Source organism: Gavia stellata, chromosome 6, assembly GCF_030936135.1.
Source record: "Gavia stellata isolate bGavSte3 chromosome 6, bGavSte3.hap2, whole genome shotgun sequence".
Lineage (NCBI taxonomy): Eukaryota > Metazoa > Chordata > Aves > Gaviiformes > Gaviidae > Gavia > Gavia stellata.
In genome coordinates this window covers 28,721,912-28,741,352 of record NC_082599.1, presented here as the reverse complement: position 1 = coordinate 28,741,352, position 19,441 = coordinate 28,721,912, and the positions used below count along the sequence as shown (strand labels likewise).

At 41.5% G+C, this 19,441-nt stretch overlaps 1 protein-coding gene across 1 annotated transcript; it reads left to right on the top strand.

Annotated features, from left to right (window-relative positions):
• The first annotated feature begins 1,839 nt into the window (after window positions 1–1,839).
• Window positions 1,840–18,998, top strand: ASNS (asparagine synthetase (glutamine-hydrolyzing)). Its single transcript, XM_059818779.1, has 11 exons — window positions 1,840–2,113; window positions 4,418–4,655; window positions 6,165–6,350; window positions 6,654–6,755; window positions 8,595–8,722; window positions 9,506–9,632; window positions 10,992–11,098; window positions 11,446–11,546; window positions 15,641–15,722; window positions 15,988–16,143; window positions 17,504–18,998. Exons 1-11 carry the CDS (start codon window positions 1,865–1,867, stop codon window positions 17,711–17,713), a joined length of 1,686 nt encoding a protein of 561 aa, XP_059674762.1. The 5' UTR covers window positions 1,840–1,864; the 3' UTR covers window positions 17,714–18,998.
• Window positions 18,999–19,441: the final 443 nt, after the last annotated feature.

The window sequence follows — 19,441 nt, the reverse complement described above, 5'->3', positions numbered from 1 at the left end:
GCATCTATTATTCAAAACTGAGTTTTGCACAGCAAAATCCTAAGTCCTCAGCAAGTGCTTCCAAAGGTGTATGCTTGCCAGTGCGCTCTCTCCCAAAGCAAATAAAGCAGCTTTAAGGCAACCACATGCAGGTGTCTGAGCTCTTTTCACTTTACACCATACGAGGTACAACTCAGGGCAGATTTGCAGGGACAGGATTTCTGATGGCTGCAAGTTGCCCTCATAAGCCTCGTGAGCCCAGCGACGTCCAGGGGCGCATTCTTCCCTTCGCAGCGGTCCAGGGGAGGCGGCAGGCCCCGGATGTCTTGACCTGCCAGTCGGCTCCTGCCCTGCCGCGGGGCTCCCCGAGCCGGGGCCGCAGGCGAAGGCCGCGGCGCGGTCCTGGCCGCACCGGCCCGCCGTGCGCGCGAGGACAGGCCCCGGCCCGTGGCCCGACCCCCGCGGCGACCGGCCGGCGGGGCGGGGAGGCGCATGATGAAACTTCGCGGCGGGTTTCAACAGCAGCAGGCGGCGGGGGAGGAGTCGGCACCGGCGGGAGCCGCCTTCTGCATCACCCGCCGCGGCGAGGACGGCGGCTCTCCTTGCGCCGGCGGCCAGGACGGGGTAAGGCAGCCGGGCGGTCGCGGCTTCTGGGCCGCGGGGCTGCGCCGAGCAGGGCCGGCCGGGGGTCGCCGCCGGGCTCGCGGGCCGAGCGCAGCCGCGCCGGGCGGCCTCCAAGGGGAGCCCGCCGCAGGACCCGGCCTTCCGCCGCTCCTCCCGGCGCCGTCGCCCCGCCGCGTGCGGCGCCTCCGCGCCTTTGCCCCGGCTTGTGAGTGAGGGGGTGGCCGGAGCGGGGTGCGCTGCAGCCGCCGGAGGAAGATGCGGACGTGTGGAGGGGGGCGCAGGGCGGGCAGCGGGCGTGCGCGGACAGAACCTGCCCCGGGTGCCTGCGGTCGCCTGTTAGAAAAGTGGCGGAGACCGCGAGCCCCGGAAGCCGCCCCAGCTGGCGAGAAAGCCCGACTCCATGTGCTGAGGCGGGGCTCCCCAGCGCCATCACTTGTCCGGATGAGAAAGGGATGGAGGGAGCAATGTTGGTGCAGTGCCGTGCTCCCCGTGGCATGCCTTCTGCAGCCCCAGAGTCCCTGGAGCTGTAGGCTTTGTGGCTCTCTGAACCGCAACCCTAACGGCAGCTTGGAGCTGCGGCTGGGGTCCCCAGACCCATCGCTTGGCCTGTAGGTCCGCAGCCTCAGCCCACCTCTGCCGCTAGTTAGGGCTCAGAGAGCTACGAGGCCTGTGTCTCCAGGGACACTGCGGCTGCGAAAGGCAGGCCCAGGGGAGCATGGCACTGCACCAACACTGCTCCCTCCGCACCTTTCTTATCTGGGCCACCCATGGTGCTGGGGAAGGCCTGTCTAAACCTACCCTCTTTCCGTTTGAAACCGTTGCTCCTTGTCCTGTCACTACAGGCCTTGGTAAAAAGCCTCTCTCCCTATTTCTCGTAAGCCCCCTTTATATGCTGAAAGGCCGCAAACTGAAACGACTGTTAACATGTCTGCTGAGGTGATGTTACTTCAACAGATCATACCCAATGCCCAGTAATGATTTCTTTGTGCTCTATAAAAAAATCATAGACAGCCTTGGTGTACCTAAAGGTAAACTTGAGCCTAATTTCTTGCTGGCCAAAGGTTGCTTATCATATTCTGGGCAAATCGGGCTTTACCTCATGTTAGTAAAGTCTGCTCTTCTCTTGATCAGTCCTCTTGACAGTTAAGCTATTAATAGCCTACATTTGTTATCTGTGTTTTCTAGGTGTCAGCTCTTGCTTATACTGTTCACGCCTTTATTGAACAGGTTCTCCACTTTCAGGTAGACCAACAGCCTCACCATGTGCGGTATCTGGGCCCTGTTTGGGAGTGATGAATGCCTTTCTGTCCAGTGCCTAAGTGCCATGAAGATAGCACACAGAGGTCCTGATGCATTTCGTTTTGAGAACGTCAATGGATTCACCAACTGTTGTTTTGGTTTCCACCGCCTTGCAGTTGTTGATCAGTTATATGGTATGCAGCCTATCCGGGTGAAGAAATTCCCCTATCTGTGGTTGTGTTACAATGGAGAAATCTACAATTTCAAACAGGTAAGTGTTGTATGGATCATATGGCATTTACTTTTTTTTTTTTTAAATTTCAAAACTAGTGGATGTTCAGAAAATGTTTAAAACATGGTGGACTAGAATATCAGAAAAATTTTAAGAAGTTACCAAATGACGAGTATTTAAAAGGAAGTAAATTATGTCAGTGAGCTGTGAATCTGTGGTGGCTTAGTTAGTAACATACTTAGTCTTTAGTACTGAAAAATCACTTTTTAATTGACAAGAAGGGCAATAAGTATTTGTATCTTCAGGTTTGATCAGTTTAAAATAAAGATGCATTCTTGGTTATCTCTTGGGGAGGGGAATTTCAAGCCTCTTTCTCTCCTACTTCTGTCTTTATCATGCAAATGTTTTTAGACTGTCTTGCTCTTCAGTTATTTGGGGTGGTTCTCCAAGCTGTTGGGTATTGCATTTTTATTTTTGCATATCAATCTAGATAGGTTATGTCACTTATGGTATATTAATGTATAGCATGCACGCTTATGTATTTATGTAAAAGCGACAAGCACTAGGAAGATGTTTCCAGTATGCCACCAAAGTCCTTAGGTGTCTGCAGCTTAAGGCAGATGCTTTGTGGGGTGTTTGAGAGCCACCTAAGTAAGTCTCCTGGGCACAAAACAAGCAGCAGCTCTGTATTTACTTCCACTTCCTAAAGTGTCTGAATGTCCCTGATGGGTGTGATACTGCTGCTGAACATGGTCTGTGCCTCAGTCCCTGTGCTGAGATGTCCATCCCACCTGTGTTACATGTAAAGGGAAGTGACTCAGATCATCCAAATTTGATGTATAAAGCAGCTTACAGTTGTGGCTGTTTCTGAATTGTGCTGAAACAGAATGCTTAAAATGAATCATAAACTGCGCACGGTAATATCAGAAACATATGAATAATCTGAGATATCTTAGTACTTCTAACATCACATTTTTGGAGTCAGAGGCAGGCTGCTCTCAGTGATGTCAGTGACATCAGTATCATCACTGGGAATTTGACTGAATAGGCATGAGAATTTTTTTTTCCCAATCTTATGAGTATCTGGCTATTTGAAACTGCACTTTGCCCTGCAGTCCATGTGAAATGTATTGTACCAAAGGTCTGTAATACTTGCTGCGTTTTGCATTGTGTTTTTTCTGCTGTTGAAAACAGTAAGAATTACTCTCAATCATGCTACTCATGCCATCCTAAAGGGAATTCTATTATACAAAGCTTGCGTTGCCATCAGCAGGCATGTTCGGTTGTTCTCACTACATTATGTACCCTCTTTCTTTCTTTATAAAGAGATTTTTCTTTCAGGCTTGTGGCCAAAACCAACCTAGAAAAGGATCACTGGTGAAACAGGCATTCTGTTTAGGGCAATGAGTTAGTTATTTTAATATTGACTCAATTTGATCCAAGACTTTGCCCCATAAATAACAATTAAAACCAAAGAATTTAAGTTAAAATGCTAACACATTGGTTTTGTGGGGTTTCTTGGCTTTTTAGTGTTTTATTGAAACCTCCTCTTTCCGCCTGTCTGGTAGATATTGAAAGGACTTTAAGAGTAGCACCACAAGAATGTGAAGAATATTTGGTCTGACTTAAGTCTGCCAGCTAATTTGTTCCTCCCCCACTTCATCTGCACAGGCAGAGTGAAAAGGTTAGTTTGAGGAACGGAGGAAGATGAGGCAGAAGGAAATTCTCTGTGCATAAAAAAAAAATCACTGAGGATTTGCAGTGACTGTGGAAGTAAACCAAAGTTTATTTCTGAAGTACTTTACTCTGCAGAGATGTTACCAATGTCTGTGTGTTTTGGGGGGGGGGGGGGGGGCGCTTACGTAAATGTCATTATTATCTGATAAGAAAGTGGCACTGAGTGATATGAGACTACGGAAGAGGATGTCTTTGTTTCTGGTCCTATTTTGAGTTGGATTTTTAGAAGCAGAGGCTGCCTACTTCTGCCAGGGAAGATGTCTGTGGGAGATGGGGAGGCTAGTGCTTCTGAAGACCGGGGTCATGGGTTTGCAGTTTGACATCCTCAGGTAGACACGTATCCCTGAAAACTTGCCATAATGTGAATTGCTTAAGACTGCAGAGTCAATCTACATTGTCTGAGAGATGATCCTGGATAATATTTTGAATGCAAAAGTATAATTTCCTTCTTTGGCAGAAATGTTTCTATAACTTTTGAACTGTGATTTTACAAAAAATCTTAGCTTTCTTACTAAACAATTACATGAATGGTGTTGCTTTTTCAATTAATAAGTAGTCGATGTTTGCAAATGCTTATTCATGTTTGTCTTTGGTTTTTTTTCTTAGTTGCAGAAGCAGTTTGGATTTGAATATCAAACGTTAGTGGATGGTGAGGTTATCCTTCATCTTTACAACAGAGGAGGAATAGAACAAACAGCATCCATGCTAGATGGTGTATTTGCTTTCATCCTTCTGGACACTGCCAACAGAAAAGTGTTTATGGCGAGAGATACCTATGGAGTCAGACCACTGTTTAAGGTGCTGACTGATGATGGATTTTTGGGTGTCTGTTCTGAGGCAAAAGGTAAACCCAATTGTGTTTAGTGCCTAAATAATCTCAGGTATTGTCGGAGACAAACTTCTTTGTCAGGCTTTTCTTCTAAGCATGAAGAGAAAGTGAACTGTAAGTTCAGTAATAAGTGAACTATATTTAGTAGTATAAGAACTGCACATCATTAAAACAAAAACCACAGACAGTAAACCTCTAAGATGTTTAGTTGTCCTTGATATCTCTAAAATGTCTTGCTTATTTAATTTTATAATTCTTTGTGTTCTGGAATCATAGCGGTATTGAGCCCAAGATGTTTCATGTTACCCCAAAGTTAAATGTAGTCTATTGAATTAGGCTAGATTTATGCTACGATAAATTATATTAGAATTTGTTCCTGGTGTTCTGTGGTGAACTGGGAAATAATGCCACAAGAACTGCTAATCTGTAAAAGCCAATAATTTTAAAACCCTACTGAAATTTCCTGCAGCACTGGGTAATTTTCTAGTGACACTTATTTTATTTGAAGATTATTTTTTTCCTTTGAGACTACACATCCACTACACTTTTTTTTTTTTTTTTTTTAAGTAGTTATCTCTAGTCTTGACACTTGCATTAACAAATCCAAACGGTGCGAAAAGGGAGTTTATTGCCTAAAATGCATTTTGGCTAAAATTTACTTAAGTGATTACTTGTGTCTCTCCCGTTTACTGTATATCAATTTTATTATCAGACTCCAATGTAGGCTGATTCCTCTAATAGTAGTACAAAGTGCTAGTACTAAGAGCTATACCATCTCTGCTTCTTGGGAAGGAAGAAGGGAAGTGAATATTTTAGGGACTGTGTCCTATAACCATTCCAGTGAATTACCGGTCCCTCTCTAACAGCAATTCAGTATCTTTTTTGTGGAGTTCCTCAAGGGGCATCCAGGTGACCAGCAGGTGGAAAACATCCTCTTTCACAAGAGGAATGGAAATGAGGTTTGGCTGCAAGTCTGATTCTTGGTGTTCATTAGCAGTGGTGTAGATCAGTCTGGAACTGATGAGTTAAGAAATCACTAAATCAATATCAATTAAGCTATCACTTCAGCGATGTAGTTTTATTACAAACACTTTGTTAGCTTGATGACACTTTATTTTAAACAAAATCAGTTATTAACTATCATTTGAATTCTCATAAGCATACTACACCTTGACCTGAAACATATTACACCTTGACCTGACTACACCTGTAGTTAGTTGGAAAAGTGCTCTTAATGCTCACAGGAATAAATTGCTACTTACCAATTAGTAAAACTTGCTGACTTCCTTTCTCTACTATCTGCCTCAGCTTGAGATGGCTCAGATCTATGTGTGCAACCTGCCGGAAGCAGAATCATGCTCCAGCCAGGGTAGACTCAGGCTCAAATTGATATTTTTTAATGCCAAATTTAGGATCTGGAGAAAATACTTGTATGTAGTTTTAGTACAGAGGCTGTTGAGTGAGGTGTAACTTAACCATCCTAGGTTAAAAACTCTGACTTTTTTTTCCCCATTTTATCTGTAGGCCTTATCAGCTTAAAACATTCGACATCCTTATGTCCTAAAGTGGAACCGTTTCTCCCAGGACATTATGAAGTGTTGGATTTAAAGCCCTCTGGCAAGGTTGCATCAGTGGAATTAGTAAAATTTCATAGCTATAAAGATGAACCACTCCATGCTGTGTGTGATACAGTGGAAACTCTGCCTTCAGGTAGTACAGCAAAGCACTCGCTACTTACTCTGATTTAAAAGTGAAAAAATTATAATCTTTGAATATAAAATTTGTATTGATTGGTTTAAAAAAATTGCCATTTAAAAAAAAAATGGAAGAACCTTTATAATGTAGGAACTTGAAAATTGTTTTTGTAGGCAGTCGTGTACAAAGATATTTGAACTTGTATGCCCTTATTATATGAGGAAATTCAGACAAATATCTTTGTTTTCCTGATCGCATAATACAGCAAAGTCTAAGTAATGCTTGTTGGGCTTTTTTTGACTCGTGTTTTCTGGACAGGCTTTGATCTTGAAACAGTGAAAAGCAACATCCGTATTCTGTTTGAAAATGCTGTTAGAAAACGTTTGATGGCTCACAGAAGGATCGGTTGTCTTTTGTCAGGTAAGTAGCAAGAATCACAATTCTTGTGTCTTCTCTCTCTTTTGCCCATAGTTTATCAGTCAGAGGAAAGTATGCTGGCTGTTTTACTGTGACATACCTGAAGTGACCTGAATCTTCATTTGCTTTTTAGTTACAGAGAACTTGTTTGTTTGCGATAAAGTTTTCCCATTTATAAGTATCTTGAAAGTCTTAAAGTTTTAAAGTTTACTCTGGGATGGGATGTTGGCTTGTTGACACATTGACCATTTTTAACTAAGAAGAAAGAAATACAATACTCTTATTGAAAAATCACCCAATATACTCTTAAAGAATTATGCTAGGTTGGTGTCTAAAAAGAAAATGTAATTATTACATTCACTTTGCACTGAGTGAACATAGAAAAAGGCCTTGGCACGTTCAGCTAGCAGGAGGAACTGAAGTTCTTACTTGTCACCTTCTTTGCTTTAGCCTCCATCCTAGACTGCCCTTGATTTATCAAGTTACAGGGGAGCATCTGGACCAAAATTATTTGCTACGCTCTTTTTTTCAGGTGATACAGTAGCTTGTGGTACAGAAAGTTGTTCACTGAATTGGCTGATCAGTGTTGTGATCTGGTGGTTACCAGATCACTGTTACAGAGGTGTTTTACAGAAGTAAGACTTTGTAGCCATAGGACTGACATCTGTGTTTTGTAGCAGTTTGTATTTGTGGTTAGAGTTCCGATATGCTGTTCATGCATGCATTGAATATCAGTAATTAATGAAGTGCTTTTGTTTCCAATCATGGAGGGAGGTCTGCCACTTCACAGAGGAAACTCAGGTTTTGATTTCCCTCATTTCTGCATCCTGAGCTCTCAGTTTGATTTCTGTGCTCTCCTTTTCTCAGACTCTCCATGTAATTTCTACAGAAGGAGATTTTTTTTTACAAGGTAGCATGCCCACAAAGGGCATCAGGGTGGGAATGGATGCTAATGCACTCAGCTGAAAAATCACATGCAGACTGTAGGAAAGAAAGAGAAGAGGATTTTGCCTCATGCTTATCAGAACTGCAGGCAGGTGTGGGAGAACAGGTACTGTGTTTTGCTCGGTACTTTAAAGGGGAGCAGCAAGTAGAACTAGTCAAGGATTAGCAGAGCTAGCTCATGAGAGTAAGAAGGTGGAGCTTTGGAGTACATCTGGGCACCTTGTGCATCTCTTGGTTTTATTTTTTGTTTGTTTTCCAAACTGTTCAAATCCTTCCACTGTCATCCTCTGAGAAAGAAGAGGAGGAGGAAAAAAAAGGTTCACTAGTGAAACTTTTCACTTTGAAGTGATGTTTAAAAAAATTAATTCCACTCAAAATGTGTGAAACACACTTTTGAAAAATTATTGGGGAAGAGTGGAATCCTTACACTAAACATTCTGTTCTTTTACTTAATTCTTTTTTTATTCAAGCAGCAAACAAAAAAAAATTTACATAGTTCTGTCAGTAGAGTATCAAATGTCTAAGTAAGAAAAGGATAGAGAGCAGTTTTGAAATAGAGGATAAATCCCATTATAGCAGAGTTGAGAAGGGGCATGTTGTGTAGTGATACAATGTTTTCAGAATATTTTCTGTTTATCTTAAGGATCAGTGGAAATGCTTCTTTCTGAAACCAAAAGTGCTAACAACTGTTACTGAAGATGTTCCACTAAAGTTGCCTGATTCTCTTGTTAAGCAGAGGTAACTGTGCATTTGGATTCGTGGCTTGTACTGTACCTTGGATTCACGTGGCTTAAAAATGAAGCCCACTCATGAGATTCTGCTATCTAGATTCAGTGCCCTTAGGGGAAACAAAAAAATAGTCAAACACCTAACCAAATAATTTTTTTTTGTTGGCAGGGGGCTTAGATTCCAGCTTGGTTGCAGCTGTTCTTCTGAAACTGATGAAAGAAATCAACATCAATTATCCATTACAAACCTTTGCAATTGGAATGGAAAACAGTCCCGATTTACTGGCTGCCAGAAAGGTATGGTAAGCATTGCTTTCAGTTTGTTTTGAGCTGCTGAATGCTAAACAGTGTATATTAATGGTGCTAATTTCATGGTATTGTATTAATAGTAATACTGAATATTCATGTATTGCTATGATGTAAATCAATTTGCAGTAAATCATTTAGTACAACATTTGCTGCTTAGTTAAATCTTACAAAAGAGATAATTGAGCCTTACCTATTTTCTCTTGCATTTGGAAGACTTTCATGACAGACTCCCATTGCATTGTTACCGAAAGGATGGTACTTCAGAGTTGTCTGACTTCTGCCTCTGGGTTTTAGGGTAAATCTCCATGCTATGGTTCCTATGCTATGGTATTTGTATATATGTAAAATTTTGTAAGTTAATTGTCACTTTTTCTGAATTAAGAGCCCTTTGCAAACTGTTTGGCATCTGGGGTACCCTTCAGGTATCCAGGCTGTCGTGGCTTTTGAGCTGCTTTTTCTCTTCAGGGCAAATATCCAGAGTATTTAGAGCCTCCACAGATTCTATTATGCTTTGGGCAAGCAGCTGGATGGTCTGTTGTAATCATGATTGAACACTGTAATTAAGGAGACTATGTTCCCTTTGGTGAATATACCACTGCAAGTCAAAGGAGCTGCTACAGTATCATCTTTTCTTGGCCTAATGTCGTATAATTCTCACTGTGGCAGAAGGGAGCTGGTGCTGTCACTCAATGTGTGTGTTTTAAACACAATGTATGTTTAAAAAATGTTTTGATTGAAAAGCAGTACATTATTGTGACCTTTTACAAACAGGTGGCAGCACATATAGGCAGTGAACATCATGAAGTAATATTTAATTCTGAAGAGGGAATTCAGGCAATAGAGGAGGTTATCTTCTCCTTGGAAACCTATGATATAACAACAGTAAGAGCTTCAATTGGTAAGATTCTTTTTAATAGCAATCTTTGCTTTATATCACCTGAATAAAATTTTATGCAAAATCATGTAATCACCTACTAGATCCTTTAGCTGTCACAGAACCTCGAAATTGGGATTCCCAAGTTCTGCTCCCTGGTGTTGTCTGTGATACCACACTGAGGGAAAAACACTTACTAGTTTCAAAGTCGCTGACTGTACAAAACAATTGTCAAGAGCTGTTCCTGAAGCTTTGGGATAAAAAGCAAAAGTTGTATGAAGAAGAAATGTTAGATCTACAGGTCTAGGCTTTCTGCTCTGATAAGTATGAACTTTGGAGTAAGGGGGAAAATTTACAGGTCGTCGGAGGTACTGAATGTTATGATAGGGTAATCATAATTGTTTTGCTATTCCTTGCATAATTTTAGTATTAAAGTGAAGTATTTCTTGTCACCCTCTAGTAACACGTGCACTCAAGCCAGGTAGATGACTTACAATGTATGAGTGATTCTGAGAAATGAAGGAAGTCACCAGCAGCTTCTTACAAAGGGTTGCCAACCTGATAAGAATGAAAAACCCTAATCCAATGTGACCTTCTGTGTAATACCAGCTACGACATTTTACCCAGTTAATCTTGTGTCAGCCTAAAACATTGTAAAAAAGTTAATAAGCCAACTAGGCAACACAGTTTTGAAAACCCAGATCCCTGAGTGCAATTTGGTACATGAAAATAGGACTTTGCAATGTAAAAAACTGAAAGTGTTTCTTTAAAGCCAGCTTTTCATCTGTCATCTTTCTTTGTGATTGCTGCTTATATGAGAAATAATGAACTAGATCCTTTTCATTAGATTTCTAATACTATTGTATTAGAATTGTTTGGAAAGATGCAATGAGGAGAAGGCATAATTCTGATTAATAAATAATTCTCTGAAAAAAAAATAATTGAAAAAAGGGCTTCATCCAGTTCAGCCCACAGTGGCAGAGAGTTAAGCAGCAACTTTTGCTGGTAGTTTTGGTCTCCAAAGCTAGAAGGTTTGTCCAGGACTGTGTTGGAATTAATCATGTGCTTAATTTTGAACTGAGTCAGAGCAACTCCTATATGTGTTCCCACGGGAATCCTCCAGCATTCACAGGATCACAGACACACACATTTTGAGGGCTAAGTATAAGTATGCAGTTTATATGTATTTGTAGCACTTAGTTTATGTGGCTGTTAATGGCTTTGAATAATAATGAGATGTTATTTTAGTGTATTGCAGTCGTTTGCTACAGAAGAAAGTAGTGTAGGAGAGAAACTTCTATAACACTAAATTTAAAACTGTACTGGCTGCATTTAGCATCATACACGTAGCTGTATTTTAATAACTTTATACTTTTTTTTAAGGTATGTATCTTGTCTCAAAATACATACGGAAGAAAACAGACAGTGTGGTCATTTTTTCAGGAGAAGGATCAGATGAACTGACACAAGGATATATATATTTCCATAAGGTAAATATATTCACTATACAGAAAGCACCTGAGCTGCTTGTTCTCCCCTTCAGCAGAAAATATCTACTGAGTTTTCAAGGTGTGAAGTTAGAGAGTTGTCACAGCTGTATATTTGCTGAGAATTTCTTCTGAGCTGGCATAGAATTCAAGGGATTCAATTTAGTCACTTGAAAAATAACTATTTTTAAATTTCAAAATTCCTGAGACTGTTATTTCTTGTATGTGGTCTTTGCTAGTTCTGAGATTACTCAGTGATCATTACAACTCAAACACCAGACAGCAAGTAATGGTTCCCTTCAGTGCAGCTGTATTATCTCTGTGTGCTACATGCATGTGTCTGGTTACAGGCGCCGTCTCCCGAAGAAGCTGCGGAAGAGAGCGAGAGGCTTCTGAAGGAGCTCTACCTGTTTGATGTACTTCGTGCAGACAGAACTACTGCAGCACATGGGTAAAACATAGTCTCTTGGGTGCTGAGAACTTGTGTGATTTAAAAGATGTTCAAGTGGTGTTCCCCAGGGCTCAGTATTGGGGCCAGTTCTGTTTAATGTCTTTATGAATGATCTGGAGGAGGGGATCGAGTGCACCCTCAGTAAGTTTGCAGACAACACCAAGTTGGGCGGGAGTGTTGATCTGCTAGAAAGGCTCTGCAGAGGGATCTGGACAGACTGGATCAATGGGCCGAGGCCAATTGTATGAGATTCTACAAGGCCAAGTGCCAGGTCCTGCACTTGGGTCACAACAACCCCATGCAATGCTACAGGCTTGGGAAAGAGTGGCTGGAAAGCTGCCTGGCAGAAAAGGACCTGGGGGTGTTGGTCGACAGCCGGCTGAATATGTGCCAGCTGTGTGCCCAGGTGGCCAAGAAGGCCAATGGCATCCTGGCTTGTGTCATAACAGAGTAGACTAGACTAGACTATTTCAGTTGGAAGGGACCTACAACAATCATTTAGTCCAACTGCCTGACCACTTCAGGGCTGATCAAGTTAAAGCATGTTATTAAGGGCATTGTCCAAATGCCTCTTACACACTGACAGGCTTGGGGCATTGACCACCTCTCTAGGAAGCCTGTTCCAGTGTTTAACCACCCTCTCGGTAAAGAAATGCTTCCTAATGTCCAGTCTAAACCTCCCCTGGCACAGCTTTGAACCATTCCCACGCATCCTATCATTGGATACCAGGGAGAAGAGATCAGCACCTCCGTCTCAGCTTCTCCTCCTCAGGAAGCTGTAGAGAGCAATGAGGTCGCCCCTCAGACTCCTTCCCTCCAAACTAGACAAACCCAGAGTCATTAGCCGCTCCTCATAAGGCATTCCTTCCAGCCCTTTCACCAGCTTTGTTGCCCTCCTCTGGACGCATTCAAGGACCTGACCATCCTTGTTAAATTGTGGGGCCCAGAACTGCACACAGTACTCGAGATGAGGCTGCACCAATGCTGAATACAGCGGGATGATCGCCTCTTTTGACCGGCAGGTTATACTGTGTTTGCACCCCAGGATGCGGTTTTCCCTCTTGGCTGCCAGGGCACACTGCTGACTCCCATTGAGCCTGCTGTCGACCAGCACACCCAGATCCCTTTCTGCAGGGCTGCTCTCCAGCCACTCCTCTCCCAGTTTATACTTGCGCCCAGCATTACTCCATCCTAAGTGCAGAATCTGGCGTTTCAGCTTGTTAAATTTCATCCCATTAATCATAGTCCACTGCTTCAATCTATCTAGATCCCTCTGCAAGGCATCTTGTCCCTCAAGACAGTGAACAGCACCTCCCAGTTTGGTGTCATTAGCAAACTTGCTAATGGTGCATTCAACTCCTGCATCCAGATCGTTGATAAATATATTGAACAGAACTGGCCCTAGAACTGAACCCTGAGGAACATTGCTGGTGACCGGTTGCCAGCCAGATGTAGCCCCATTCACTACAACCCTCTGAGCTCTGCCCTTCAGCCAGTTCACCCAGCGCACCGTGAACCCGCTCATTCCACAGTTGGACAACTTGTCCAGAAGGATGCTGTGAGGGACAGTATCAAAAGTCTTACTAAAATTCAGAAAAACTACATCCATCGCCTTCCCTTCATCCACTGGTTGGGCAATATATCCTTATCATAGAAGGGTATCAAATTAGTTAAACAGGACTTTCCCTTTGTGAACCCGTGTTGACTGTGCCTGAAATAGTGTGGCCAGCAGCACGAGGGAAGAGATCGTCTTCCTGTACTCAGCATTGGTGAGACCACACCTCAAATACTGTGTTCAGTTTTGGGCCCCTCACTGCAAGAAAGATGTTGAGGTGCTGGAGCATGTCCAGAGAAGAGCAATGAAGCTGGTGAAGGGTATAGAGAACAAGTCTTGTGAGGAGTGGCTGAGGGAACTGAGGTTGTTTAGCCTGAAGAAGAGGAGGCTCAGGGGAGACCTTATTGCTCTCTACAACTACCTGAAAGGAGGTTGTAGTGGAGCCGGTGTCAGTTTCCTCCCAAGTAACGAGCAATAGGACAAGAGGAAATGGCCTCAAGTTGCGCCAGGGGAGATTTAGATTGGATATTAGGAAAAACTTCTTCACTGAAAGGGTTATCAAGCACTGGAATGGGCTACCCAGGGAAGTGGTTGAGTCACCATCCCTGGAGGTATTTAAAAGACTTGTAGATCTGGCACTTAGGGACATGGTTCAGTGGTAGACTTGGCAGTGCTAGGGTAATGGGTGGACATAATGATCTTAAAGGCCTTTTCCAACCTAAATGATTTTATGATTTTAAAATTGAAGTTGTAGCCTGAAGGAATTTGAGCAACAGCAAACCACGCTGCAAAATTTAATCCAGTCTTCTGTAATCATAGAGCCCACTGTGTTGCCAACTGATGCAGGAAATATCTTTTGTCTGGGATTGTACTGGTCTTTATGGAAGCAGTGAATTAGAAATATAAATACACAGAGTTAAGGAAGGAAGGAGAAGTTGTATTTGCGTTTGGGTGTTTTTGAGGTATAGACAAAGAGGAATCTTGAATCTGATAATCAGCATGCATATGAAGAATTAAAAAACATACTGAAAGAGAAAAGTATGTGCATTGACTCAGGTAGCTGACTGTAATAAAGAGATGTTAGGATACAGACTGTGTGACTGATAACCTTAAAGAATCTCCAAATTGTACACTGCAGAAAATAACATTATTTTACTAAAGAAATACATGAATTAAAAGGAGAATATAGTTGGGAAGCTGGCTGTAGATAAGAAAAAGATGGTACCTTTGGCAAAGCAACCAACTTACCGATCAGGAAACTTGCATTGTATATTGATCCTTCTACAAAATGACTTGCCCAGGTTTTTATAACCTTCTTATGTTTCTCTTTCCCATATAAAAGATGGACAGGGTGCAGGAGACCTGCCATTTGCCTCATAATTTGTTTTGTGCTGAAAAGTTTGGCCACATATTCAAGGCTGTTTAATATCACACTCTGGCCACTCGTCTTTGGAGAGTTGGCATTTCTTGAAGAGAAGCTGGGGTCAGCTTCACAGCACTGCTAGGAAGAAAGAACCCTTGCATTAATAAATTAAAACTGAATTTAAGGTGTTCAAATTTATGGAGAAAAGGGAGAGGAATTAAGAGTAGAGAGGAGATGATGAGAGAAAGGATGAAAGTACCTACCATAGGGAGACTTGCAATGCAAATCTTGTCAGTATATGTCGAAACTGAGCCTCGGTACTTGATTGCTGAATGATGATGCTTTTTTTTTTTTTTGGTAAGGTGCATATTACCTGAAGTAGTTGAAGCTTTTTATCAGAGGAGAAGCTACAGAGAGAATGCAATTACTAGAATGCAATATAACATCTCAGTTTGACTTTGAATTTGGGCAGCATAAGGTCTCTTGAGGAAACACACTGAGAGGGTTTCTTCCTACTGAAGACACAGTTGCTGTAATTTTATTTGTTGCCTTCAGTGTCTTTAGAAGCCATGGTATGCATAAGAGAATGTAAGCAGGAGGACTTTGTACATGTATATCTGCCACTGGTGTAGGAGAGAACTTGTTGTACAAATGCTGCAGTATCAGTAGTCAATACCTTAATGGTGTCCATGCAGGCTCCTTTTTGTTGTTTCTTGAAAACACAAAAAAATTTGGATTTCAGAAATGACATCAGAAATTGTTGCTTGGTTCTGTGACATCTTTACAAATGCTGATGCAAATCCCAGTTAGCAACTTGGTAGTTCTCGGGAGGCAACAGGATTTTTTTTCAATGTGTTTTTGCTTATGTGGAACAACGGTTGTTGCAAATCTTGCAGGACTATAGTCTTTAAATTCATTGTACTAGAAGCTGTCCAGCAGATGGCATTATAAATCATCGAGATCTTTATTTAATCTCTGCTGACCATATACTTAACTTTCCAAATTGATGAATTAAATGCAGATAGTCATGAATATGCATGTGAAATTTCTTCTAAGTAAAAGCAGAAAACCTTGTCTTTGTGTGAAAGACAGGGCAAGCTTAACTGCTATGGAATCTGTAAGTAGATGACTTGTTGGATTAATTCAGTATCTTTTCTATTTATTTCCCCTGTTTAGTCTTGAACTGAGAGTCCCATTTTTGGATCATCGGTTTACTTCTTATTATTTATCTCTACCAGCAGAACTGCGAATCCCAAAGGTATGTAAAACTAGGGTTGGACACAAGTGTAAGCTTACAAGTTCACTGATACGTGTTCTAAGCATGACTAAATTGCTGAATTCAGTGGTTAAGTCCTCTACCCTAAGTCAAGCATACTCTTAAATATTTTGCTGGGTTGTTGGACTACTGGGAACCCTTTTCTGACCAGACCTTCTGAAAGAAAACCATTTCTTAACTGTTTAAAGCCAGATCTTTGTGCTGCAGTTCCTGAGACTCACAACATTGTTTGTTGTTCTGCAAACAGAATGGAATTGAAAAATACCTTTTAAGACAGTCCTTTGAAGATTCCAACTTGCTTCCCAAAGAAATACTCTGGAGACCCAAAGAAGCTTTCAGTGATGGTATAGCATCAGTAAAGAAATCCTGGTTTTCTATTCTTCAGGACTATATTGATCAACAGGTACAATACCACTTTTTTTTTTTTTTTTTTGTCTTTCACATTTAGGTGTGTTAGATGTGGCTGCCAAGGGGAGGCAGTTCACATGTGTAGCTGGGAGAATAAATATGGGTATGACAGTAACTTAAGCTTCATGGTGGAGGAGCAAGATAAGCTTCAGTCAACGGTCTTCTAGCCATCTGAGTTGGTTAAAGGCATTTGAAATCCTAGATACAAAGAAATGCTAGAGCCTGACAGAAATGACTGTGTAAGGAAATGAACATCATTTAAGTATCTGGATTGCAAATTAAATTGTGTGTTGTGCAAACACAATTTCAGGGTTACATGCAAAGCAGCTGCTTCAGCTGAAGGCACTTGCATGAACTTACTCTGCAGCTGAGTAACAGCATAATGACTTTATAATGTCCGTCCTTGTTTATGTCATTCGTTTTTCCCAGCCATGCCTAGCTAAGTCCTTTTGCTTTTAAAGCCTCTGCTTGTATTGCTAACCAATGAAGACTTACAGCATTTTGGCTTTGGACAAAGGATAATCATCTCTGGTGTACAGAGGTAGTTTAATCATCAAGCGGAAGGAATAACACCCAATTTACACCAGAGCTCTGTTCTACAGAAGTATGTGTCGTCCTGCCTGTGGATAGGTGCTCGTCTGTCCTACCACCAACTGCTTGTTTCCCATTTTCTTTCTCTATATCCACAGGCAAGAAAGTAGTTGGGTCAGGCAACAGTGTTGTGCTGCCTGTACTGAGCCTGTATTGGTGTAGTAGGGGCAAATTTATTTCATGGCTGTGAGGAGTTAGACAGCACGTTGGCAGTGGAAACTAGCTGCTTTAGAAATTGCCTCAACTGGTGCAACTATTCATCCTCCATTTTTTAGCCAGCTTAGCAACTGCAGGTGTCTTTGCCTCTGCATCCCAGGTCTTTTTGTTGCTAAGAGCTTGGTTATACAAGCAGAGTCAACAGCTCTCTGTGAGCTCAAAAAAAAAACCCCAGGAAGCCACTTACATGGCAAAAAGACTGCTTTAAGTTGTTCTGGTTGATTCACAGCAAAGTCAAGGATAGGAAAGAAGTTTTTGTGAGCTTACTAACAAAGTTGCTTGTAATCCTAAGAGAAATGGGCATCAAGTATAATACAGAGAGAAATATTAACAGCACTGGAAATACAGTTAAGTATTCATAAAGGTCAAGGGAGCCTGTGACAAAAATTCACCCGTCAGAAACCTCTGCCTCTAGAATAGATCCTTTTTTTTAAACCTATGGGCATTCAGTGGTTGGTGAATCCTTGTATGTCTTTAAGTTGCAGCAAACTGACTTGTAAAAGTTAAATGTAGTTGCAGCTTAACTTGAGTTTTTCTTATGTCTATAGGTTGATGACCTTCTGCTGGAAAAGGCAGTGGAGAAATATCCTTTCAATCCTCCTAAAACAAAAGAAAGTTATTACTACCGCCAGATCTTTGAAAAGCACTACTCAGGGCAAAGCAGCTGGCTGCCCCACTACTGGATGCCAAGATGGGTTAAAGCTACTGATCCTTCTGCTCGCACATTGAAACATTACAAGTCGGCTACCCAAGAATAGGCTGTTGAAATAATCCCCCAAATAGAAGTGCTGCAAGCAGTTTTCATGCACTCTGCTTTTAAAAAAAACCAAACAAATTATGCAAACCTGAAGCTTAAATGGTCTTTAAGATGCATTTTGACAATGCTATTGGAAATAAGAGCTTTCAGTGGCTAGTGTGCTATTAAAAATTCACCCTGCTGTACCAAAACTTTGTAAGTCATGGGAAAATACTTTCTAGAGAAGGAATTACCTTATTTGGCAGCTCTGTTCCTTATGTGACCTTGATTGTATTAATTTACCTTGCAGCCGTTTAATATATTTTAATGTGAGCTCTATTTTGAGGACTTGAATAAGGCTAAGCGATGCAAACTGCTGCAGGCCCTCTGAGCAAAGGGGAGTTTGACCCTAGCTGTTTAGTGATTTCTGTTCCTGGCTGTGGGATTTGGATAGTCTGTCTATATTACTCTATTCTGAATGTCTTTCTAAGCATTCCTTTGAAGCTTGGTCTGGTTTTCAAAAGGTATTTAGATATTCATAGCTATGCAGAGATGCTTACTAGAGTTTATAATAGTGGTGGTGCTGGGTGTTAATTAATTAAATGAATGGGAATCTTATTCGTTACTGTAAAGTCACCAGTTGGCTGTTTTGAATCTTGTAAATATACCAGCAGTCTAAAGATATTGTGACTGTTACCAAAGAGCAGAACAGACAAGAGAAGCCGAGTTACGTCTTTGTTTCTATCTCAAGGGCTTCAATTTTTAAGTGTATTTATTGTTCTTGAAAATGGAGTGTTAACTGTGTGATTTGTATCAGTCTGATGGAAGTTGCATGACTAAGTATTTTAAGAAATTTTTCACTTATTGTGAGAGTTTTTCAACCTGTTTGATAAAAAGGTAGACCATGTTGCTGCTCAACTGTATGTGGCCAGCTGTGTGGTAAACCAATCCTGTTAACCATAGATTTTACTCAGACAAAGCATCATTGAAGACAATGGGATCAGACACCTTGCTTGGAAAAATGGAAAAAAAGCTTCTTCGGAAACCACGAGAACATCTAATACCCTACTGAAAAACACATGACTCTTTACCCAGGACAACTTTTTACGAACTACTTAGGCATGGGGTATGCTTTTTTAAAGGTAACTTAAACATAAGGGTGGTCAAAAAATATACATGTGTGCTGCGGATTGACTTGGTTAGCAGCATGCTTTTATGAAGACAGAAGTCTAGTTTATTGTCCCTCTTGACTAGAAAACCAAAGCCAATTGTTATTTAAAAGATAAAATATAAGCAATTCTGGTTTAAAATCTTCATAAAATGACTGACTGTCTATTTATTACTCCCCCCTAATCTTGTGTTTGAATCTCTATTCCAGAAACCTTACTGCATGTCTTGGTGGCACCACAGAGCCCATGAACTGTCCAGCTATGGCCAGTAGTGGCCATATTTTGACATAAACTTGCACATACTAGTCATTTATGAATATACGATTAGTAAGGTAATACGTTCCTGTAGCCTGCTTCACTTAACGGCCGTGTGCTTGTCTCTTCGGATTTCTTTGAAGCAGTAAAGTGTATTTTGACTTCAAAGAGGAGTACAGAGTATGTTGATTAGGCACTGATGTGTAAAGGTAGGATTTACTACTCACTGTGAACTTCGCAAGGCTGAGATGATAAGAAAATAGCATTTGCCTGAAGTAAAAATAGGCTCAACACATTTGAGGGTCATTACTCGAATGCACTTTCTG